The 26,812-nt window shown below is 46.0% G+C and overlaps 1 protein-coding gene across 1 annotated transcript in view; it reads left to right on the top strand.

Annotated features, from left to right (window-relative positions):
• The window catches only part of LOC135531052 (son of sevenless homolog 2-like), a 96,871-nt gene that overhangs the window by 7,551 nt on the left and 62,508 nt on the right, over window positions 1–26,812 (top strand). Inside the window, 4 exon segments of the mRNA XM_064959188.1 lie at window positions 487–618; window positions 2,842–3,006; window positions 5,029–5,235; window positions 16,157–16,300. Coding sequence (XP_064815260.1) covers window positions 487–618; window positions 2,842–3,006; window positions 5,029–5,235; window positions 16,157–16,300 — 648 coding nt within the window.

Raw genomic sequence — 26,812 nt, 5'->3', positions numbered from 1 at the left:
GATGCTCATTGGTCTTTAACATGTTGGTGCTCATGGGTTCTTTAACATGTTGGTGCTCATGGGTCCTTTACATGTTGGTGCTCATGGGTTCTTTAACATGTTGGTGCTCATGGGTCCTTTGCATGTTGGTGCTCATGGGTCCTTTACATGTTGGTGCTCATGGGTCTTTAACATGTTGGTGCTCATGGGTCCTTTACATGTTGGTGCTCATGGGTCCTTTACATGTTGGTGCTCATGGGTCCTTTACATGTTGGTGCTCATGGGTCCTTTAACATGTTGGTGCTCATGGGTCCTTTGCATGTTGGTGCTCATGGGTCCTTTACATGTTGGTGCTCATGGGTCTTTAACATGTTGGTGCTCATGGGTCCTATCAACACCACAATTGATGGGTTTTCAGCCAGTGTCTGTCTATGGATAATGTTTCATCTAATACCATGACGTTTGATTCAACAAGTATTTCTGCTTCCTGTCCCTCTGTCCAATCAGGAGCGTGTCCAGAAGACCTTCCCCCACCCCATAGATAAATGGGCCATAGCTGACGCCCAGTCGGCCATCGAGAAGAGGAAGAGGAGGAACCCCCTACTGCTCCCTGTGGATAAGATACACCCTCTACTCAAGGTACAGGTCTTAGTCCCGCCAGGATTATTCACCTTCCTCCCGCAATGCACTGATGAAACGATCACCTGTCCTTATTCAGGCCCTCAATTAATACATCCTGGTTGGAGGGTTCTGTCTTCGTTTATTCCCTCCTGATTCCGGGAATCCTCAAACCAGGATTTCTAGAATCCTCAAACCAGGATTTCTAGAATCCTCAAACCAGGATTTCTAGAATCCTCAAACCAGGATTTCTAGAATCCTCAAACCAGGATTTCTAGAATCCTCAAACCAGGATTTCTAGAATCCTCCAGCCAGGATTTAGAATCCTCAAACCAGGATTTCTAGAATCCTCCAGCCAGGATTTAGAATCCTCAAACCAGGATTTCTAGAATCCTCCAGCCAGGATTTAGAATCCTCAAACCAGGATTTCTAGAATCCTCCAGCCAGGATTTAGAATCCTCAAACCAGGATTTCTAGAATCCTCCAGCCAGGATTTAGAATCCTCCAGCCAGGATTTCTAGAAAGCCTAAGAATTTGGGAACATTTTCTGTGATTTTGCAACTTTAACTCCTTATAACGTCTGCCTCTTCCCCTGCTGTTTGTCCCGTCAACAGGAGGTTCTGGGTTATAAGATAGACTACCACGTCTGCCTCTATACCCCCTCTCTCCTCCCCCCTACCTCCTCTCCTCCCTACCTCTAACCCCCTCTCTCCTCCCCCCTACCTCCTCTCCTCCCTACCTCTAAACCACCCTCTCTCCCTCCCCCTACCTCCTCTCCTCCTACCTCTGCCTCTACACCCCCTCTCTCCTCCCCCTACCTCCTCTCCTCCCTACCTCTAAACCCCCTCTCTCCTCCCCCTACCTCCTCTCCTCCTACCTCTACCTATACATCCCCTCTCTCCTCCCCCCTACCTCCTCTCCTCCCTACCTCTAAACCCCCCTCTCCTCCCCCCTACCTCCTCTCCTCCCTACCTCTAAACCCCCTCTCTGTTTGTCCCGTCAACAGGAGGTGCTGGGTTATAAGATAGACTACCACGTCTGCCTCTAAACCCCCCTCTCCTCCCCCCTACCTCCTCTCCTCCCTACCTCTAAACCCCCCTCTCTGTTTGTCCCGTCAACAGGAGGTTCTGGGTTATAAGATAGACTACCACGTCTGCCTCTAAACCACCCTCTCTCTCCTCCCCCTACCTCCTCTCCTCCTACCTCTAAACCCCCCTCTCCTCCCCCCTACCTCCTCTCCTCCCTACCTCTAAACCACCCTCTCTCCTCCCCCCTACCTCCTCTCCTCCTACCTCTACCTCTACATCCCCTCTCTCCTCCCCCTACCTCCTCTCCTCCTACCTCTACCTCTACATCCCCTCTCTCCTCCCCCCTACCTCCTCTCCTCCTACCTCTACCTCTACATCCCCTCTCTCCTCCCCCCTACCTCCTCTCCTCCCTACCTCTAAACCACCCTCTCTCCTCCCCCTACCTCCTCTCCTCCTACCTCTACCTCTACACCCCTCTCTCCTCCCCCTACCTCCTCTCCTCCTACCTCTACCTCTACATCCCCTCTCTCCCCCCCCTACCTTCTCTCCTCCCTACCCTAAACCACCCTCTCTCCTCCCCCTACCTCCTCTCCTCCTACCTCTACCTCTACATCCCCTCTCTCCTCCCCCCCTACCTCCTCTCCTCCTACCTCTACCTCTACATCCCCTCTCTCCTCCCCCCTACCTCCTCTCCTCCCTACCTCTACCTCTACATCCCCTCTCTCCTCCCCCCTACCTCCTCTCCTCCCTACCTCTACCTCTACCGACTGTGTGGCTCAGTCGGTAGAGCATGGCGCTTGCAACGCCAAGCGTCGTGGGTTCGATTCCCGCTGGGGCCACCCATATGTAAAAGTAGTGGCCCCAGCCGACTTGTAAGTCGCTTTGGACAAAAGCGTCTGCTAAATGGGATATATTATTATTATTATCTCCTCCCTACCTCTACCTCTAAACCACCCTCTCTCCTCCCCCCTACCTCCTCTCCTCCCTACCTCTAAACCACCCTCTCTCCTCCCCCCTACCTCCTCTCCTCCTACCTCTACCTCTACATCCCCTCTCTCCCTCCCCCCTACCTCCTCTCCTCCCTACCTCTAAACCACCCTCTCTCCTCCCCCCTACCTCCTCTCCTCCTACCTCTACCTCTACATCCCCTCTCTCCTCCCCCCTACCTCCTCTCCTCCCTACCTCTAACTCCCCTCTCTGTTTGTCCCGTCAACAGGAGGTGCTGGGTTATAAGATAGACTACCACGTCTGCCTGTACATCGTGGCGGTTCTAGAGTACATATCAGCTGACATCCTGAAGCTAGCAGGAAACTACGTTGGTAACATCAGACACTATGAGATCAGCCAGCAAGACATCAAGGTGTCCATGTGTGCAGACAAGGTAGGAAACCCACCGTCTGTCTGTCTCTGTGTCTGTCTGTCTCTGTGTCTGTCTGTCTCTTTGTCTGTCTGTCTGTCTGTCTCTTTGTCCGTCTGTCTGTCTGTCTCTTTGTCCGTCCGTCTGTCTGTTTCTTTGTATCATTGTCTGCCTCTGAATCACCCCTCAATGCCAATCCACTCCAAAGTAGGTCAATATTTCAAAGGTATTCAGACCACTACAGTGCCTTCAGAAGGTATTCACACCCCTACAGTGCCTTCAGAAGGTATTCACACCCGTACAGTGCCTTCAGAAGGTATTCACACCCCTACAGTGCCTTCAGAAGGTATTCACACCCCTACAGTGCCTTCAGAAGGTATTCAGACCACTACAGTGCCTTCAGAAGGTATTCACACCCCTACAGTGCCTTCAGAAGGTATTCACACCCCTACAGTGCCTTCAGAAGGTATTCAGACCACTACAGTGCCTTCAGAAGGTATTCACACCCCTACAGTGCCTTCAGAAGGTATTCACACCCCTTGACTTTTTCCAAATGTTGTTGTGTTACAGCGTGAATTTAAAATGGATGAAATTGAGATTTTGTTTCACTGGCCTACACATAACACCCCAATAATGTAAAAGTGGAAATGTGTTTTTAGAAATGTTTACAAATTAAATAAAGCTGAAATGTCTTGAGTCAATGAGTATTCAACCCCTTTGTTAAGTCAAGCCTAAATAAGTTCAGGAGTAAAAATGGGCTTAACAAGTCACATAATAAATTTCATGGACTCTGTGTGCAATAATAGTGTTTAACATGAGTTTTGAATGACTACATCATCTCTGTACCCCACACATACAATTATCTGTAAAGTCCCTCAGTCGAAGTAGTGAATTTCAAACACAGATTCAACCACAAAGACCAGGCAGGTTTTCCACTGCCTCGCAAAGAAGGTCACCTATTGGTTGAAGGGTAAAAAAAAAAGAAAAAATAGAAGCAAACATTGAATATCCCTTTGAGCACGGGGAAGTTCTTAATTACACCCAGTCACTACAAAGATACAGGCGTCCTTTCTAACCCCGTTGCCAGAGGAGGAGGAAAACCCTTCAGCAAATTTCACCATGAGGCCATTGTTTACTTTTTAAAACCGTTAAGAGTTGTAAATGGCTCAACAACATAGAAGTTACTCCACACTTCTAACCTAAATGACAAGAGTGATAAGAAAACAAATTGCAAAGAAATTATCTTGATGTCCTAAATACAAAGCGTTATGCAACTTCAACACAGTACCGCTTCATATTTGCAAGCATGGTGCTGGCTGCATCATGTTATGGGTATGCTTGTCATCGGCGAGGACTAGGGAGTTTTTTAGAATGAAAATAAAATTAATAGAGCTACAAGCACATGCAAAGTCCCAGAGGAAAACAGTCTGTTTTCCAACAGATATTGGGGAAATTAGTTTACCATTCAGCAGGACAATGAGCTAAAACACAAGGCCAAATCTCCACTGGAGTTGCTTACCGAGAAGACAGTGAATGTTCCTGAATGGCCGAAGTTACAGTTTTGACTTAAATCGCTTGAAAATCTATGGCAAGACCTGAAAAATGGCTGTCGAGCAATGATCAACTACCAACTTGAGCTTGAAATGTTGTACACAATCCAGGGTGTGCGAATCTCTTGGAGACCTTACTCAGAAAGAGTCACAGCTGTAATCACTGTCAAAGAGGACTCTCACATGTATTGACTGGTGTGAATTCTTATGGAAATACAGATATTTCTGTGTTTCATATTCAATAAATCTGCTACAATTTCTAAAAACATGTATTTGCTTTGTCATTATGGGGTATTTTGTGATGGGTGATTTATTTAATCTATTTTGAATTCAGGCTGTAACACAACAAAAGAATATGTTCTGAAGACACTGTAAGCTGGTTGACTTGGTAACCTGTCTCTCTGTGTGTCCGTACCAGATGATTATGGACATGTTTGACCTGATGTCTCTGTCGCAGGTCCTAATGGACATGTTTGACCTGATGTCTCTGTTGCAGGTCCTAATGGACATGTTTGACCAGGACGAGGACATCGGTCTGGTGTCTCAGTGTACGGAGGAGCCTTCGTCGTCCGGAGAGCTGACCTACGACGACCTGGTGCGCCTGGAGATTGCAGAGGAGCGCCAGTATCTGCGGGAGCTCGACCTCATCATCAAGGTGTTCCGACATCACTTCCTGTTCAACAACAAGATCTTTACGCCTCAGGTGAGAACAGTGAAACAGGTTATGAGCACCTTTTATGAACAGTTTATAAAACGGCAGCGATCTTACACAGTAGCCGACATAACACAGCAGACTGCTTACCAAATAGTTTGTTTGACCACATAGCAAAGCAACCGTTTGCAGTGTGAGACCACGTTACCCCGGCAACAAAACCAAAGAATGTCACTCAAACAGAAGAGGGAAGTAACAAAGAGTCACTGACCAACAACCAAAATGAAACCGGTGGGGTTTTTTATTTTTAGGAGGGTCTCTGAAAGACACTCATGGGGGGGGGGGGTCCACTGAAAGTCAACGAGCAACAACTGGGACCTAAAAGACACCCACCCTGGGCTCAATCTGCCCAAGAAGAAGTAAACGAAAGAAAAACCAAAACACCAAACTTAAAGACAGGAAATAAACCACAAAGGTGGAGCAAAACAGAAACGGGGAAGATTAGATAAAGGATTGTTTTTCTAGAAGTGAACATAGCGAGAGACAACTGAAGGTGTTGACCTTCCACAGATATCAAGACCCCTGGAGCACTGGGCCAGCTGCTCTTTAATAGCACCTGGGCCAGCACAGGTGAAACACCATCCTACTAACGAGATGGCAACCAGCACAGCTGTAACACATACTGACTAACGAGGTGATAAGAATCGGAGGGCCCTAAATGCTAATGAGCTACGAGCGCTCAAGTCCAACCTCAAAACATAAATGGAAAAAACAAGACCTGTGAAAGACCATTTGAACTGAACAGCTGTAGTCAGCTGACTGGCTTATCTGCCCGGCAGTTGTAGTGAGAACTCAGACTTCATAAGCCGACGTGGTGACAGACACGGTGACTGGTGGTATTGGGGTTTGGTGGTGACAGACACGGTGACTGGTGGTGTTGGGGTTTGGTGGTGTTGGGGTTTGGTGGTGTTGGGGTTTGGTGGTGTTGGGGTTTGGTGGTATTGGGGTTTGGTGGTGACAGACACGGTGACTGGTGGTGTTGGGGTTTGGTGGTGTTGGGGTTTGGTGGTATTGGGGTTTGGTGGTGACAGACACGGTGACTGGTGGTGTTGGGGTTTGGTGGTGTTGGGGTTTGGTGGTATTGGGGTTTGGTGGTGACAGACACGGTGACTGGTGGTGTTGGGGTTTGGTGGTGACAGACACGGTGGTATTGGGGTTTGGTGGTGACAGACACGGTGGTATTGGGGTTTGGTGGTATTGGGGTTTGGTGGTGACAGACACGGTGACTGGTGGTGTTGGGGTTTGGTGGTGACAGACACGGTGACTGGTGGTGTTGGGGTTTGGTGGTGACAGACACGGTGGTATTGGGGTTTGGTGGTGACAGACACGGTGGTATTGGGGTTTGGTGGTATTGGGGTTTGGTGGTGACAGACACGGTGGTATTGGGGTTTGGTGGTGACAGACACGGTGGTATTGGGGTTTGGTGGTGACAGACACGGTGGTATTGGGGTTTGGTGGTATTGGGGTTTGGTGGTGACAGACACGGTGGTATTGGGGTTTGGTGGTGACAGACACGGTGGTATTGGGGTTTGGTGGTGACAGACACGGTGGTATTGGAGTTTGGTGGTGACAGACACGGTGGTATTGGGGTTTGGTGGTATTGGGGTTTGGTGGTGACAGACACGGTGGTATTGGGGTTTGGTGGTGACAGACACGGTGGTATTGGGGTTTGGTGGTATTGGGGTTTGGTGGTGACAGACACGGTGGTATTGGGGTTTGGTGGTGACAGACACGGTGGTATTGGGGTTTGGTGGTATTGGGGTTTGGTGGTGACAGACACGGTGGTATTGGGGTTTGGTGGTATTGGGGTTTGGTGGTGACAGGCACGGTGGTATTGGGGTTTGGTGGTGACATACACGGTGGTATTGGGGTTTGGTGGTATTGGGGTTTGGTGGTGACAGACACGGTAGTATTGGGGTTTGGTGGTGACAGACACGGTAGTATTGGGGTTTGGTGGTGACAGACACGGTGGTATTGGGGTTTGGTGGTGACAGACACGGTGGTATTGGGGTTTGGTGGTGACAGACACGGTGGTATTGGGGTTTGGTGGTGACAGACACGGTGGTATTGGGGTTTGGTGGTGACAGACACGGTGGTATTGGGGTTTGGTGGTATTGGGGTTTGGTGGTGACAGACACGGTGGTATTGGGGTTTGGTGGTGACAGACACGGTGGTGTTGGGGTTTGGTGGTGACAGACACGGTGGTAATGGGGTTTGGTGGTGACAGACACGGTGGTATTGGGGTTTGGTGGTGACAGACACGGTGGTATTGGGGTTTGGTGGTGACAGACACGGTGGTGTTGGGGTTTGGTGGTGACAGACACGGTGGTATTGGGGTTTGGTGGTATTGGGGTTTGGTGGTGACAGACACGGTGGTATTGGGGTTTGGTGGTGACAGACACGGTGACTGGTGGTGTTGGGGTTTGGTGGTGACAGACACGGTGGTATTGGGGTTTGGTGGTGACAGACACGGTGGTATTGGGGTTTGGTGGTATTGGGGTTTGGTGGTGACAGACACGGTGACTGGTGGTGTTGGGGTTTGGTGGTGACAGACACGGTGACTGGTGGTGTTGGGGTTTGGTGGTGACAGACACGGTGGTATTGGGGTTTGGTGGTGACAGACACGGTGGTATTGGGGTTTGGTGGTATTGGGGTTTGGTGGTGACAGACACGGTGGTATTGGGGTTTGGTGGTGACAGACACGGTGGTATTGGGGTTTGGTGGTGACAGACACGGTGGTATTGGGGTTTGGTGGTATTGGGGTTTGGTGGTGACAGACACGGTGGTATTGGGGTTTGGTGGTGACAGACACGGTGGTATTGGGGTTTGGTGGTGACAGACACGGTGGTATTGGAGTTTGGTGGTGACAGACACGGTGGTATTGGGGTTTGGTGGTATTGGGGTTTGGTGGTGACAGACACGGTGGTATTGGGGTTTGGTGGTGACAGACACGGTGGTATTGGGGTTTGGTGGTATTGGGGTTTGGTGGTGACAGACACGGTGGTATTGGGGTTTGGTGGTGACAGACACGGTGGTATTGGGGTTTGGTGGTATTGGGGTTTGGTGGTGACAGACACGGTGGTATTGGGGTTTGGTGGTATTGGGGTTTGGTGGTGACAGGCACGGTGGTATTGGGGTTTGGTGGTGACATACACGGTGGTATTGGGGTTTGGTGGTATTGGGGTTTGGTGGTGACAGACACGGTAGTATTGGGGTTTGGTGGTGACAGACACGGTAGTATTGGGGTTTGGTGGTGACAGACACGGTGGTATTGGGGTTTGGTGGTGACAGACACGGTGGTATTGGGGTTTGGTGGTGACAGACACGGTGGTATTGGGGTTTGGTGGTGACAGACACGGTGGTATTGGGGTTTGGTGGTGACAGACACGGTGGTATTGGGGTTTGGTGGTATTGGGGTTTGGTGGTGACAGACACGGTGGTATTGGGGTTTGGTGGTGACAGACACGGTGGTGTTGGGGTTTGGTGGTGACAGACACGGTGGTAATGGGGTTTGGTGGTGACAGACACGGTGGTATTGGGGTTTGGTGGTGACAGACACGGTGGTATTGGGGTTTGGTGGTGACAGACACGGTGGTGTTGGGGTTTGGTGGTGACAGACACGGTGGTATTGGGGTTTGGTGGTATTGGGGTTTGGTGGTGACAGACACGGTGGTATTGGGGTTTGGTGGTGACAGACACGGTGACTGGTGGTGTTGGGGTTTGGTGGTGACAGACACGGTGGTATTGGGGTTTGGTGGTGACAGACACGGTGGTATTGGGGTTTGGTGGTGACAGACACGGTGGTATTGGGGTTTGGTGGTGACAGACACGGTGGTATTGGGGTTTGGTGGTATTGGGGTTTGGTGGTGACAGACACGGTGGTATTGGGGTTTGGTGGTATTGGGGTTTGGTGGTGACAGACACGGTGGTATTGGGGTTTGGTGGTGACAGACACGGTAGTATTGGGGTTTGGTGGTGACAGACACGGTGGTATTGGGGTTTGGTGGTATTGGGGTTTGGTGGTGACAGACACGGTGGTATTGGGGTTTGGTGGTGACAGACACGGTAGTATTGGGGTTTGGTGGTGACAGACACGGTGGGATTGGGGTTTGGTGGTGACAGACACGGTGGGATTGGGGTTTGGTGGTGACAGACACGGTGGGATTGGGGTTTGGTGGTGACAGACACGGTGGGATTGGGGTTTGGTGGTGACAGACACGGTGGTATTGGGGTTTGGTGGTGACAGACACGGTGGGATTGGGGTTTGGTGGTGACATACACGGTGGTATTGGGGTTTGGTGGTGACAGACACGGTAGTATTGGGGTTTGGTGGTGACAGACACGGTGGTATTGGGGTTTGGTGGTGACAGACACGGTAGTATTGGGGTTTGGTGGTGACAGACACGGTAGTATTGGGGTTTGGTGGTGACAGACACGGTAGTATTGGGGTTTGGTGGTGACAGACACGGTGGGATTGGGGTTTGGTGGTGACATACACGGTGGTATTGGGGTTTGGTGGTGACAGACACGGTAGTATTGGGGTTTGGTGGTGACAGACACGGTGGTATTGGGGTTTGGTGGTATTGGGGTTTGGTGGTGACATACACGGTGGTATTGGGGTTTGGTGGTGACAGACACGGTGGTATTGGGGTTTGGTGGTGACAGACACGGTAGTATTGGGGTTTGGTGGTGACAGACACGGTGGTATTGGGGTTTGGTGGTGACAGACACGGTGGTATTGGGGTTTGGTGGTATTGGGGTTTGGTGGTGACAGACACGGTGGTATTGGGGTTTGGTGGAATTGGGGTTTGGTGGTGACAGACACGGTGGTATTGGGGTTTGGTGGTGACAGACACGGTGGTATTGGGGTTTGGTGGTGACAGACACGGTGGTATTGGGGTTTGGTGGTGACAGACACGGTGGTATTGGGGTTTGGTGGTGACAGACACGGTGGTATTGGGGTTTGGTGGTGACAGACACGGTGGTATTGGGGTTTGGTGGTGACAGACACGGTGGTATTGGGGTTTGGTGGTGACAGACACGGTGGTATTGGGGTTTGGTGGTATTGGGGTTTGGTGGTGACAGACACGGTGGTATTGGGGTTTGGTGGTGACAGACACGGTGGTATTGGGGTTTGGTGGTGACAGACACGGTGGTATTGGGGTTTGGTGGTGACAGACACGGTGGTATTGGGGTTTGGTGGTGACAGACACGGTGATATTGGGGTTTGGTGGTGACAGACACGGTGGTATTGGGGTTTGGTGGTATTGGGGTTTGGTGGTGACAGACACGGTGGTATTGGGGTTTGGTGGTGACAGACACGGTGGTGTTGGGGTTTGGTGGTGACAGACACGGTAGTATTGGGGTTTGGTGGTGACAGACACGGTGGTATTGGGGTTTGGTGGTGACAGACACGGTGGTATTGGTGTTTGGTGGTATTGGGGTTTGGTGGTGACAGACACGGTGGTATTGGGGTTTGGTGGTGACAGACACGGTGGTATTGGGGTTTGGTGGTGACAGACACGGTGGTATTGGGGTTTGGTGGTGACAGACTCGGTGGTATTGGGGTTTGGTGGTGACAGACACGGTGGTATTGGGGTTTGGTGGTATTGGGGTTTGGTGGTGACAGACACGGTGGTATTGGGGTTTGGTGGTATTGGGGTTTGGTGGTGACAGACACGGTGGTATTGGGGTTTGGTGGTATTGGGGTTTGGTGGTGACAGACACGGTGGTATTGGGGTTTGGTGGTGACAGACACGGTGGTATTGGGGTTTGGTGGTGACAGACACGGTGGTATTGGGGTTTGGTGGTGACAGACACGGTGGTATTGGGGTTTGGTGGTGACAGACACGGTGGTATTGGGGTTTGGTGGTGACAGACACGGTGGTATTGGGGTTTGGTGGTGACAGACACGGTGGTATTGGGGTTTGGTGGTATTGGGGTTTGGTGGTGACAGACACGGTAGTATTGGGGTTTGGTGGTGACAGACACGGTAGTATTGGGGTTTGGTGGTGACAGACACGGTGGTATTGGGGTTTGGTGGTGACAGACACGGTGGTATTGGGGTTTGGTGGTGACAGACACGGTAGTATTGGGGTTTGGTGGTGACAGACACGGTAGTATTGGGGTTTGGTGGTATTGGGGTTTGGTGGTGACAGACACGGTGGTATTGGGGTTTGGTGGTGACAGACACGGTAGTATTGGGGTTTGGTGGTGACAGACACGGTGGTATTGGGGTTTGGTGGTGACAGACACGGTGGTATTGGGGTTTGGTGGTGACAGACACGGTAGTATTGGGGTTTGGTGGTATTGGGGTTTGGTGGTGACAGACATGGTGGTATTGGGGTTTGGTGGTGACAGACACGGTGGTATTGGGGTTTGGTGGTGACAGACACGGTGGTATTGGGGTTTGGTGGTGACAGACACGGTGGTATTGGGGTTTGGTGGTGACAGACACGGTGGTATTGGGGTTTGGTGGTGACAGACACGGTAGTATTGGGGTTTGGTGGTGACAGACACAGTGGTATTGGGGTTTGGTGGTATTGGGGTTTGGTGGTGACAGACACGGTGGTATTGGGGTTTGGTGGTGACAGACACGGTGATATTGGGGTTTGGTGGTGACAGACACGGTGGTATTGGGGTTTGGTGGTGACAGACACGGTGGTATTGGGGTTTGGTGGTATTGGGGTTTGGTGGTGACAGACACAGTGGTATTGGGGTTTGGTGGTATTGGGGTTTGGTGGTGACAGACACGGTGGTATTGGGGTTTGGTGGTATTGGGGTTTGGTGGTGACAGACACGGTAGTATTGGGGTTTGGTGGTGACAGACACGGTGGGATTGGGGTTTGGTGGTATTGGGGTTTGGTGGTGACAGACACGGTGGTATTGGGGTTTGGTGGTATTGGGGTTTGGTGGTGACATACACGGTAGTATTGGGGTTTGGTGGTGACAGACACGGTGGTATTGGGGTTTGGTGGTGACAGACACGGTGGTATTGGGGTTTGGTGGTATTGGGGTTTGGTGGTGACAGACACGGTGGTATTGGGGTTTGGTGGTATTGGGGTTTGGTGGTGACATACACGGTAGTATTGGGGTTTGGTGGTGACAGACACGGTGGTATTGGGGTTTGGTGGTATTGGGGTTTGGTGGTGACAGACGAATAGACTGACGAGTTTCAGAGGAAAGGTCTTTGTTTCTGGCCATTTTGAGCCTGTAATTGAACCCACAAATGCTGATGCTCCAGATACTCAACTAGTCTAAAGAAGGCCAGTTTTATTGCTTCTTTAATCAGAACAACAGTTTTCAGCTGTGCTAACATAATTGCAAAATGGTTTTCTAATGATCAATTAGCCTTTTAAAGTGATCAACTTGGATTAGTTAACACAACGTGCCATTGGAACACAAGAGTGATGGTTGCTGATAATGGGACTCTGTACGCCTATGTAGATATTCCATAAAAAATCTGCCGTTTCAAACTACAATAGTCATTTACAACATTAACAATGGCTACAATTTTATATTTTTTTAAATTATGGGGAAAAAAGGGATTTTCTTTTAAAAAACAAGGGCATTTCTAAGTGACCCCAAACGTTTGACCAGTGTGTGTGTGTTTTATATATATATTAATTTTTTTGTAGTGTATGTGGACTCCTGTTCGTCGAACAACTCATTCTAAAATGAATTAATATGCAGTCTCATCATTAATATGGAGTCTCATCATTAATATGGAGTCTCATCATTAATATGGAGTCTCATCATTAATATGGAGTCTCATCATTAATATGGAGTCTCATCATTAATATGGAGTCTCATCATTAATATGGAGTCTCATCATTAATATGGAGTCTCATCATTAATATGGAGTCTCATCATTAAATGGAGTCTCATCATTAATATGGAGTCTCATCATTAAATGGAGTCTCATCATTAATATGGAGTCTCATCATTAATATGGAGTCTCATCATTAATATGGAGTCTCATCATTAATATGGAGTCTCATCATTAATATGGAGTCTCATCATTAATATGGAGTCTCATCTTTAATATGGAGTCTCATCTTTAATATGGAGTCATTAATATGGAGTCTCATCATTAATATGGAGTCATTAATATGGAGTCTCATCATTAATATGGAGTCTCATCATTAATATGGAGTCTCAGCATTAATATGGAGTCTCAGCATTAATATGGAAATGATTTGCATTGCTGCTATAACAGCCTCCACTCTTCTGGGAAGGCTTTCCACTAGATGTGGGAACATTGCTGCTATAACAGCCTCCACTCTTCTGGGAAGGCTTTCCTCTAGATGTTGGAACATTGCTGCTATAACAGCCTCCACTCTTCTGGGAAGGCTTTCCACTAGATGTTGGAACATTGCTGCTATAACAGCCTCCACTCTTCTGGGAAGGCTTTCCACTAGATGTTGGAACATTGCTGCTATAACAGCCTCCACTCTTCTGGGAAGGCTTTCCACTAGATGTTGGAACATTGCTGCTATAACAGCCTCCACTCTTCTGGGAAGGCTTTCCACTAGATGTTGGAACATTGCTGCTATAACAGCCTCCACTCTTCTGGGAAGGCTTTCCACTAGATGTTGGAACATTGCTGCTATAACAGCCTCCACTCTTCTGGGAAGGCTTTCCACTAGATGTTGGAACATTGCTGCTATAACAGCCTCCACTCTTCTGGGAAGGCTTTCCACTAGATGTTGGAACATTGCTGCTATAACAGCCTCCACTCTTCTGGGAAGGCTTTCCACTAGATGTTGGAACATTGCTGCTATAACAGCCTCCACTCTTCTGGGAAGGCTTTCCACTAGATGTTGGAACATTGCTGCTATAACAGCCTCCACTCTTCTGGGAAGGCTTTCCACTAGATGTTGGAACATTGCTGCTATAACAGCCTCCACTCTTCTGGGAAGGCTTTCCACTAGATGTTGGAACATTGCTGCTATAACAGCCTCCACTCTTCTGGGAAGGCTTTCCACTAGATGTTGGAACATTGCTGCTATAACAGCCTCCACTCTTCTGGGAAGGCTTTCCACTAGATGTTGGAACATTGCTGCTATAACAGCCTCCACTCTTCTGGGAAGGCTTTCCACTAGATGTTGGAACATTGCTGCTATAACAGCCTCCACTCTTCTGGGAAGGCTTTCCACTAGATGTTGGAACATTGCTGCTATAACAGCCTCCACTCTTCTGGGAAGGCTTTCCACTAGATGTTGGAACATTGCTGCTATAACAGCCTCCACTCTTCTGGGAAGGCTTTCCACTAGATGTTGGAACATTGCTGCTATAACAGCCTCCACTCTTCTGGGAAGGCTTTCCACTAGATGTTGGAACATTGCTGCAGGGACTTGCTTCCATTCAGCCACAAGAGAATTAGTGAGGTCGGACACTGATATTGGGCGGTTTGGCCTGGCTAGCAGTCGGTGTTCCAATTCATCCCAAAGATGTTCGATGGGGTTGAGGTCAGGGCTCTGTCCAGGCCAGTCAAGTTCTTCCACACCGATCTCAACAAACCATTTCTGTATGGACCTAGATTTGTGCACCGAGGCATTGTCATGCTGAAACAGGAAAGGGCCTTCCCCAAACTGTTGCCACAAAGTTGGAAGCACAGAATCTTCTAGTATGTCATTGTATGTTGTAGCGTTAAGATTTCCCTTCCCTGGAGCTAAGGAGCCTGAACCATGAACAACAGCCCCAGACCATTATTCCTCCTACACCAAACTTTACAGTTGGCACTATGCATTGAGGCAGGTAGCGTTCTCCTGGCATCCGCCAAACCCAGATTCGTCCGTCAGACTGCCAGATGGTGAAGCGTGATTCATCTAACCGTCATTTGGTTACACTGACCGCCCTTGAGCTGATGGGGATGAGCTTTGTGTTGGGGAGGAGCTTTGCGTTGGGGAGGAGCTTTGCGATGGGGAGGAGCTTTGCGATGGGGAGGAGCTTTGTGGTGGGGAGGAGCTTTGTGATGGGGAGGAGCTTTGTGATGGGGAGGAGCTTTGTGATGGGGAGGAGCTTTGTGATGGGGAGGAGCTTTGCTGGGAGCTTGTCGTGGGTGGCCCTCCCTCTTCCTTTGTTCTCTGGCCACTGTGGCTGTGCTCCTCTTCAGCACCATTTCCCCCCCCCCCCGTTATCGTCATTAATCTGGATGCATTCAAAATCCCAAATACATAAATACATAATCTATACACATTAAAAACAACCGTTGACATTGACGTTAAAAGAAAGTGTGCTTGTTTATTAAATTACCGAGCTCATGTTTGCAATGAATCATAGCAAATCCAACATCGAATCGTTTGACAGCCCTAGAAGATAGATGTTATTCACTAACAGTACAGTAATGAACTAGGCAGTGGTTATAAAAGTAGCCTGGTCCCAGATCTGGTTGTGATGGGGTTTTTTCAACCTCATTGTGGTCTTTGTCATTGCTTGACACAAACAGATCTGAGACCAGTGGTTCCTGAGTAGATTGTTTACATGTTCAGCTGACATTGGGATGGTTTGTGTCACTGAAGACTTGTTGTATTGTTGTAAATCGCTCTGAATTAAAGCGTCTGCTAAATGACTCAAAAGAATCAAATCTGCTAAATGACTCAAATTAATCAAATCTGCTAAATGACTCAAATGAATCAAATCTGCTAAATGACTCAAATGAATCGAATCTGCTAAATGACTCAAATGAATCAAATCTACTAAATGACTCAAATGAATCAAATCTGCTAAATGACTAACATGAATCAAATCTGCTAAATGAATCAAATCTGTTAAAGAACTAAAAATGTATCAAATCTGTTAAATGACTCAAATGAATCAACTCTGCTAAAGTACTAAAATGTGTGAAATGTGTAAGTGAAGTTTTGCTCCCCCCCCCTTGTAAGTCACATCTCTCCCTCTCTGCTTGCAGGATGTGGAGGTGATTTTCAGTAACATCTTGGACATCCATGAGTTGACGGTCAAGCTGCTGGGCCTGATCGAAGATGCAGTGGAGATGACCGCTGATGGTAGTCCACATCCTCTGGTCGGCAGCTGCTTCGAGGACCTGGCAGAGGTAGGACATAGATATATACACACACTCACAGCTAAACTCACACACAGCTAAACTCACACACAGCTAAACTCACACACAGCTAAACTCACACACACCTAAACTCACACACACCTAAACTCACACACACCTAAACTCACACACACCTAAACTCACACACACCTAAACTCACACACACCTAAACTCACACACACCTAAACTCACACACACCTAAACTCACACACACCTAAACTCACACACACTCACACACCTAAACACACTCACACACACTCACACACACACTCACACCTAAACTCACACACACCTAAACTCACACACACCTAAACTCACTCACACCTAAACTCACTCACACCTAAACTCACTCACACATAAACTCTCTCACACCTAAACTCACTCACACATAAACTCTCACACACCTAAACTCTCACACACCTAAACTCACTCACACACCTCTAAACTCACACACACACTCACACCTAAACACACTCACACACACTCACACACACACTCACACCTAAACTCACACACACCTAAACTCACACACACCTAAACTCACTCACACCTAAACTCACTCACACCTAAACTCACTCACACCTAAACTCACTCACACATAAACTCTCTCACACCTAAACTCACTCACACATAAACTCTCACACACCTAAACTCTCACACACCTAAACTCACTCACACACCTCTAAACTCACACACACCTAAACTCACTCACACACCTCTAAACTCACTCACACCTAAACTCACACACACCTAAACTCACACACACCTAAACTCACACACACCTAAACTCACACACACACACACACACACACCTAAACTCACACACACCTAAACTCACACACACACACCTCTAAACACACATACACACCTCTAAACTCACACACACCTAAACTCACTCACACACCTCTAAACTCACTCACATATAAAGTCAATCACACCTAAACTCACGCACACCTAAACTCACTCACACCTAAACTCACACACACCTAAACTCACACACACCTAAACTCACACACACCTAAACTCACACACACCTAAACTCACACACACACACCTAAACTCACACACACCTAAACTCACACACACACCTCTAAACACACATACACACCTCTAAACTCACTCACACCTAAACTCACTCACACATAAACTCTCACACACCTAAACTCTCACACACCTAAACTCACTCACACACCTCTAAACTCACTCACACACCTCTAAACTCACTCACACACCTCTAAACTCACACACACCTAAACTCACTCACACACCTCTAAACTCACTCACACCTAAACTCACACACACCTAAACTCACACACACCTAAACTCACACACACACACACACACACACCTAAACTCACACACACACACCTCTAAACACACATACACACACACCTCTCCTGCTGCTGCCATGAGTCCTCATCCTTCAGTGGGCAGAGACTTGAGGTCTGACGAGAGAAATGTATAATATGATCCACACCCCTGTCCCTTATGTCCAGTCAGAAACCTTACGGCCCAGTGACACAGTCCAACCTTTACCCCTATTCTGTCACAACTGATCCCTCTACCTCTGTTCTGACATAACTGATCCCTCTATTCTGTCACAACTGATCCCTCTATTCTGTCATAACTGATCCCTCTACCTCTATTCTGTCATAACTGATCCCTCTATTCTGTCATAACTGATCCCTCTATTCTGTCACAACTGATCCCTCTACCTCTATTCTGTCACAACTGATCCCTCTACCTCTATTCTGTCATAACTGATCCCATTACCTCTATTCTGTCATAACTGATCCCATTACCTCTATTCTGTCATAACTGATCCCTCTACCTCTATTCTGTCATAACTGATCCCTCTATTCTGTCATAACTGATCCCTCTATTCTGTCATAACTGATCCCTCTATTCTGTCATAACTGATCCCTCTATTCTGTCACAACTGATCCCTCTATTCTGTCCATAACTGATCCCTCTATTCTGTCATAACTGATCCCTCTATTCTGTCACAACTGATCCTTCTATTCTGTCACAACTGATCCCTCTATTCTGTCACAACTGATCCCTCTATTCTGTCATAACTGATCCCTCTACCTCTATTCTGTCATAACTGATCCCTTTACCTCTATTCTGTCATAACTGATCCCTCTACCTCTATTCTGTCATAACTGATCCCTCTATTCTGTCATAACTGATCCCTCTATTCTGTCATAACTGATCCCATTACCTCTATTCTGTCATAACTGATCCCGTTACCTCTATTCTGTCATAACTGATCCCTCTATTCTGTCATAACTGATCCCTTTACCTCTATTCTGTCATAACTGATCCCTCTACCTCTATTCTGTCATAACTGATCCCTCTATTCTGTCATAACTGATCCCATTACCTCTATTCTGTCATAACTGATACCTCTATTCTGTCATAACTGATCCCTCTACCTCTCTGTCATAACTGATCCCTCTACCTCTATTCTGTCATAACTGTCATTACCTCTATTCTGTCATAACTGATCCCATTACCTCTATTCTGTCATAACTGATCCCTCTACCTCTATTCTGTCATAACTGATCCTGTTACCTCTATTCTGTCATAACTGATCCCTCTACCTCTATTCTGTCATAACTGATCCCTCTACCTCTATTCTGTCATAACTGATCCCTCTACCTCTATTCTGTCATAACTGATCCCTCTACTGATCCTCTATTCTGTCATAACTGATCCCTCTACCTCTATTCTGTCATAACTGATCCCTTTATTCTGTCACTGATCCCATTACCTCTATTCTGTCATAACTGATCCCTCTACCTCTATTCTGTCATAACTGATCCTGTTACCTCTATTCTGTCATAACTGATCCCTCTACCTCTATTCTGTCATAACTGATCCCTCTACCTCTATTCTGACATAACTGATCCCTCTACCTCTATTCTGTCATAACTGATCCCCCTATTCTGTCATAACTGATCCCTTTACCTCTATTCTGTCATAACTGATCCCTCTACCTCTATTCTGTCATAACTGATCCCTCTATTCTGTCATAACTGATACCTCTATTCTGTCATAACTGATCCCTCTACCTCTATTCTGTCATAACTGATCCCATTACCTCTATTCTGTCATAACTGATACCTCTATTCTGTCATAACTGATCCCTCTACCTCTATTCTGTCATAACTCATCCCATTACCTCTATTCTGTCATAACTCATCCCATTACCTCTATTCTGTCATAACTGATCCCTCTACCTCTATTCTGTCATAACTGATCCTGTTACCTCTATTCTGTCATAACTGATCCCTCTACCTCTATTCTGTCATAACTGATCCCTCTACCTCTATTCTGTCATAACTGATCCCTCTACCTCTATTCTGTCATAACTGATCCCCCTATTCTGTCATAACTGATCCCTCTACCTCTATTCTGTCATAACTGATCCCTCTACCTCTATTCTGTCATAACTGATCCCTCTACCTCTATTCTGTCATAACTGATCCCTCTATTCTGTCATAACTCCTACTGATCCCTTTACCTCTATTCTGTCATAACTGATCCCTCTACCTCTATTCTGTCATAACTGATCCCTCTACCTCTATTCTGTCATAACTGATCCCTCTACCTCTATTCTGTCATAACTGATCCCCCTATTCTGTCATAACTGATCCCTTTACCTCTATTCTGTCATAACTGATCCCATTACCTCTATTCTGTCATAACTGATCCCATTACCTCTATTCTGTCATAACTGATCCCCCTATTCTGTCATAACTGATCCCTTTACCTCTATTCTGTCATAACTGATCCCTCTACCTCTATGCTGTCATAACTGATCCCATTACCTCTATTCTGTCATAACTGATCCCTCGATTCTGTCATAACTGATCCCTTTATTCTGTCATAACTGATCCCTCTATTCTGTCATAACTGATCCCTCTACCTCTATTCTGTCATAACTGATCCCTCTACCTCTATTCTGTCACAACTGATCCCTCTACCTCTATTCTGTCATAACTGATCCCTCTACCTCTATTCTGACATAACTGATCCCTCTATTCTGTCATAACTGATCCCTCTACCTCTATTCTGTCACAACTGATCCCTCTACCTCTATTCTGTCACAACTGATCCCATTACCTCTATTCTGTCACAACTGATCCCTCTACCTCTATTCTGTCACAACTGATCCCTCTTCTTCTATTCTGTCATAACTGATCCCTCTACCTCTATTCTGTCATAACTGATCCCTCTACCTCTATTCTGTCACAACTGATCCCTCTACCTCTATTCTGTCATAACTGATCCCTCTACCTCTATTCTGACATAACTGATCCCTCTATTCTGTCATAACTGATCCCTCTACCTCTATTCTGTCACAACTGATCACTCTACCTCTATTCTGTCACAACTGATCCCATTACCTCTATTCTGTCACAACTGATCCCTCTACCTCTATTCTGTCACAACTGATCCCTCTACCTCTATTCTGTCATAACTGATCCCTCTACCTCTATTCTGTCATAACTGATCCCTCTACCTCTATTCTGTCATAACTGATCCCTCTACCTCTATTCTGTCACAACTGATCCCTCTATTCTGTCATAACTGATCCCTCTATTCTGTCATAACTGATCCCTCTACCTCTATTCTGACATAACTGATCCCTCTATTCTGTCATAACTGATCCCTCTACCTCTATTCTGTCACAACTGATCCCTCTACCTCTATTCTGTCACAACTGATCCCATTACCTCTATTCTGTCACAACTGATCCCTCTACCTCTATTCTGTCACAACTGATCCCTCTACCTCTATTCTGTCATAACTGATCCCTCTATTTCTGTCATAACTGATCCCTCTACCTCTATTCTGTCATAACTGATCCCTCTACATAACTCCCTATTCTGTCATAACTGATCCCTCTACCTCTATTCTGTCACAACTGATCCCTCTATTCTGTCATAACTGATCCCTCTATTCTGTCATAACTGATCCCTCTATTCTGTCATAACTGATCCCTCTATTCTGTCATAACTGATCCCTCTATTCTGTCATAACTGATCCCTCTACCTCTATTCTGTCATAACTGATCCCTCTACCTCTATTCTGTCATAACTGATCCCTCTACCTCTATTCTGTCATAACTGATCCCTCTATTCTGTCATAACTGATCCCTCTATTCTGTCACAACTGATCCCTCTACCTCTATTCTGTCACAACTGATCCCTCTACCTCTATTCTGTCATAACTGATCCCATTACCTCTATTCTGTCATAACTGATCCCATTACCTCTATTCTGTCATAACTGATCCCTCTACCTCTATTCTGTCATAACTGATCCCTCTATTCTGTCATAACTGATCCCTCTATTCTGTCATAACTGATCCCTCTATTCTGTCACAACTGATCCCTCTATTCTGTCCATAACTGATCCCTCTATTCTGTCATAACTGATCCCTCTATTCTGTCACAACTGTCATCCTTCTATTCTGTCACAACTGATCCCTCTATTCTGTCACAACTGATCCCTCTATTCTGTCATAACTGATCCCTCTACCTCTATTCTGTCATAACTGATCCCTTTACCTCTATTCTGTCATAACTGATCCCTCTACCTCTATTCTGTCATAACTGATCCCTCTATTCTGTCATAACTGATCCTCTATTCTGTCATAACTGATCCCATTACCTCTATTCTGTCATAACTGATCCCGTTACCTCTATTCTGTCATAACTGATCCCTCTATTCTGTCATAACTGATCCCTTTACCTCTATTCTGTCATAACTGATCCCTCTACCTCTATTCTGTCATAACTGATCCCTCTATTCTGTCATAACTGATCCCATTACCTCTATTCTGTCATAACTGATACCTCTATTCTGTCATAACTGATCCCTCTACCTCTATTCTGTCATAACTGATCCCATTACCTCTATTCTGTCATAACTGATCCCATTACCTCTATTCTGTCATAACTGATCCCTCTACCTCTATTCTGTCATAACTGATCCCATTACCTCTATTCTGTTACCTCTATTCTGTCATAACTGATCCCTCTACCTCTATTCTGTCATAACTGATCCCTCTACCTCTATTCTGTCATAACTGATCCCTCTACCTCTATTCTGTCATAACTGATCCCTCTACCTCTATTCTGTCATAACTGATCCCTCTACCTCTATTCTGTCATAACTGATCCCTTTACATAACTGATCTATTCTGTCATAACTGATCCCTCTACCTCTATTCTGTCATAACTGATCCTGTTACCTCTATTCTGTCATAACTGATCCCTCTACCTCTATTCTGTCATAACTGATCCCTCTACCTCTATTCTGTCATAACTGATCCCTCTACCTCTATTCTGTCATAACTGATCCCCCTATTCTGTCATAACTGATCCCTTTACCTCTATTCTGTCATAACTGATCCCTCTACCTCTATTCTGTCATAACTGATCCCTCTATTCTGTCATAACTGATACCTCTATTCTGTCATAACTGATCCCTCTACCTCTATTCTGTCATAACTGATCCCATTACCTCTATTCTGTCATAACTGATACCTCTATTCTGTCATAACTGATCCCTCTACCTCTATTCTGTCATAACTGATCCCATTACCTCTATTCTGTCATAACTGATCCCATTACCTCTATTCTGTCATAACTGATCCCTCTACCTCTATTCTGTCATAACTGATCCTGTTACCTCTATTCTGTCATAACTGATCCCTCTACCTCTATTCTGTCATAACTGATCCCTCTACCTCTATTCTGTCATAACTGATCCCTCTACCTCTATTCTGTCATAACTGATCCCCCTATTCTGTCATAACTGATCCCTCTACCTCTATTCTGTCATAACTGATCCCTCTACCTCTATTCTGTCATAACTGATCCCTCTACCTCTATTCTGTCATAACTGATCCCTCTACCTCTATTCTGTCATAACTGATCCCTTTACCTCTATTCTGTCATAACTGATCCCTCTACCTCTATTCTGTCATAACTGATCCCTCTACCTCTATTCTGTCATAACTGATCCCTCTACCTCTATTCTGTCATAACTGATCCCCCTATTCTGTCATAACTGATCCCTTTACCTCTATTCTGTCATAACTGATCCCATTACCTCTATTCTGTCATAACTGATCCCATTACCTCTATGCTGTCATAACTGATCCCTTACCTCTATTCTGTCATAACTGATCCCCTCTATTCTGTCATAACTGATCCCTTTATTCTGTCATAACTGATCCCTCTATTCTGTCATAACTGATCCCTCTACTCATAACTGATCCCAAAGCCTATTCTGTCATAACTGATCCCTCTACCTCTATTCTGTCATAACTGATCCCTCTACCTCTATTCTGTCATAACTGATCCCTCTACCTCTATTCTGACATAACTGATCCCTCTATTCTGTCATAACTGATCCCTCTACCTCTATTCTGTCATAACTGATCCCTCTACCTCTATTCTGTCACAACTGATCCCATTACCTCTATTCTGTCACAACTGATCCCTCTACTTCTATTCTGTCATAACTGATCCCTCTACCTCTATTCTGTCATAACTGATCCCTCTACCTCTATTCTGTCACAACTGATCCCTCTACCTCTATTCTGTCATAACTGATCCCTCTACCATCTATTCTGTCACATAACTGATCCCTCTATTCTGTCATAACTGATCCCTCTACCTCTATTCTGTCACAACTGATCCCTCTACCTCTATTCTGTCATAACTGATCCCATTACCTCTATTCTGTCATAACTGATCCCTCTACCTCTATTCTGTCACAACTGATCCCTCTACCTCTATTCTGTCATAACTGATCCCTCTACCTCTATTCTGTCATAACTGATCCCTCTACCTCTATTCTGTCATAACTGATCCCTCTACCTCTATTCTGTCACAACTGATCCCTCTATTCTGTCATAACTGATCCCTCTATTCTGTCATAACTGATCCCTCTATTCTGTCATAACTGATCCCTCTATTCTGTCATAACTGATCCCTCTACCTCTATTCTGACATAACTGATCCCTCTATTCTGTCATAACTGATCCCTCTACCTCTATTCTGTCACAACTGATCCCTCTACCTCTATTCTGTCACAACTGATCCCATTACCTCTATTCTGTCACAACTGATCCCTCTACCTCTATTCTGTCACAACTGATCCCTCTACCTCTATTCTGTCATAACTGATCCCTCTATTCTGTCATAACAGATCCCTCTACCTCTATTCTGTCACAACTGATCCCTCTACCTCTATTCTGTCACAACTGATCCCATTACCTCTATTCTGTCACAACTGATCCCTCTACCTCTATTCTGTCACAACTGATCCCTCTACCTCTATTCTGTCATAACTGATCCCTCTACCTCTATTCTGTCATAACTGATCCCTCTACCTCTATTCTGTCATAACTGATCCCTCTACCTCTATTCTGTCATAACTGATCCCTCTACCCCCCCCCCCCCCCCCCCGATCCCTCTATTCTGTCATAACTGATCCCTCTATTCTGTCATAACTGATCCCTCTATTCTGTCATAACTGATCCCTCTATTCTGTCATAACTGATCCCTCTATTCTGTCATAACTGATCCCTCTACCTCTATTCTGACATAACTGATCCCTGTCATAACTGATCCCTCTACCTCTATTCTGTCACAACTGATCCCTCTACCTCTATTCTGTCACAACTGATCCCATTACCTCTATTCTGTCACAACTGATCCCTCTACCTCTATTCTGTCACAACTGATCCCTCTACCTCTATTCTGTCATAACTGATCCCTCTACCTCTATTCTGTCATAACTGATCCCTCTACCTCTATTCTGTCATAACTGATCCCTCTACCTCTATTCTGTCATAACTGATCCCTCTACCTCTATTCTGTCACAACTGATCCCTCTATTCTGTCATAACTGATCCCTCTATTCTGTCATAACTGATCCCTCTATTCTGTCATAACTGATCCCTCTATTCTGTCATAACTGATCCCTCTACCTCTATTCTGTCATAACTGATCCCTCTACCTCTATTCTGTCATAACTGATCCCTCTACCTCTATTCTGTCATAACTGATCCCTCTATTCTGTCATAACTGATCCCTTTACCTCTATTCTGTCATAACTGATCTCTCTACCTCTATTCTGTCACAACTGATCCCTCTACCTCTATTCTGTCACAACTGATCCCTCTATTCTGTCATAACTGATCCCTCTATTCTGTCATAACTGATCCCTCTATTCTGTCATAACTGATCCCTTTACCTCTATTCTGTCATAACTGATCCCTCTACCTCTATTCTGACATAACTGATCCCTCTACCTCTATTCTGTCACAACTGATCCCTCTACCTCTATTCTGTCACAACTGATCCCTCTACCTCTATTCTGACATAACTGATCCCATTACCTCTATTCTGTCATAACTGATCCCTCTACCTCTATTCTGTCATAACTGATCCCTCTACCTCTATTCTGTCACAACTGATCCCTCTACCTCTATTCTGTCATAACTGATCCCTCTATTCTGTCATAACTGATCCCTCTACCTCTATTCTGTCATAACTGATCCCGTTACCTCTATTCTGTCATAACTGATCCCTCTACCTCTATTCTGTCATAACTGATCCCGTTACCTCTATTCTGTCATAACTGATCCCTCTACCTCTATTCTGTCATAACTGAGCCCTCTACCCCTATTCTGTCATAACTGAGCCCTCTACCTCTATTCTGTCATAACTGATCCCTCTACCTCTATTCTGACATAACTGATCCCATTACCTCTATTCTGTCATAACTGATCCCTCTACCTCTATTCTGTCATAACTGATCCCTCTACCTCTATTCTGTCACAACTGATCCCTCTACCTCTATTCTGTCATAACTGATCCCTCTATTCTGTCATAACTGATCCCTCTATTCTATCATAACTGATCCCTCTACCTCTATTCTGTCATAACTGATCCCTCTACCTCTATTCTGTCATAACTGATCCCTCTACCTCTATTCTGTCATAACTGATCCCATTACCTCTATTCTGTCATAACTGATCCCTCTACCTCTATTCTGTCATAACTGATCCCTCTATTCTGTCATAACTGATCCCTCTACCCCTATTCTGTCATAACTGACCCCTCTACCTCTATTCTGTCATAACTGATCCCATTACCTCTATTCTGTCATAACTGATCCCAAAGCCTCTATTCTGTCATAACTGATCCCTCTACCTCTATTCTGTCATAACTGATCCCGTTACCTCTATTCTGTCATAACTGATCCCTCTACCTCTATTCTGTCATAACTGAGCCCTCTACCCCTATTCTGTCATAACTGAGCCCTCTACCTCTATTCTGTCATAACTGATCCCTCTACCTCTATTCTGTCATAACTGATAACTCTACCTCTATTCTGACATAACTGATCCCTCTATTCTGTCATAACTGATCCCTCTACCTCTATTCTGTCACAACTGATCCCTCTACCT

The sequence above is a fragment of the Oncorhynchus masou genome, unplaced genomic scaffold (assembly GCF_036934945.1).
Source record: "Oncorhynchus masou masou isolate Uvic2021 unplaced genomic scaffold, UVic_Omas_1.1 unplaced_scaffold_1504, whole genome shotgun sequence".
Lineage (NCBI taxonomy): Eukaryota > Metazoa > Chordata > Actinopteri > Salmoniformes > Salmonidae > Oncorhynchus > Oncorhynchus masou.
Note: the sequence above shows the minus strand (reverse complement) of the source record. Positions and strands in the feature narration are given on the sequence as shown.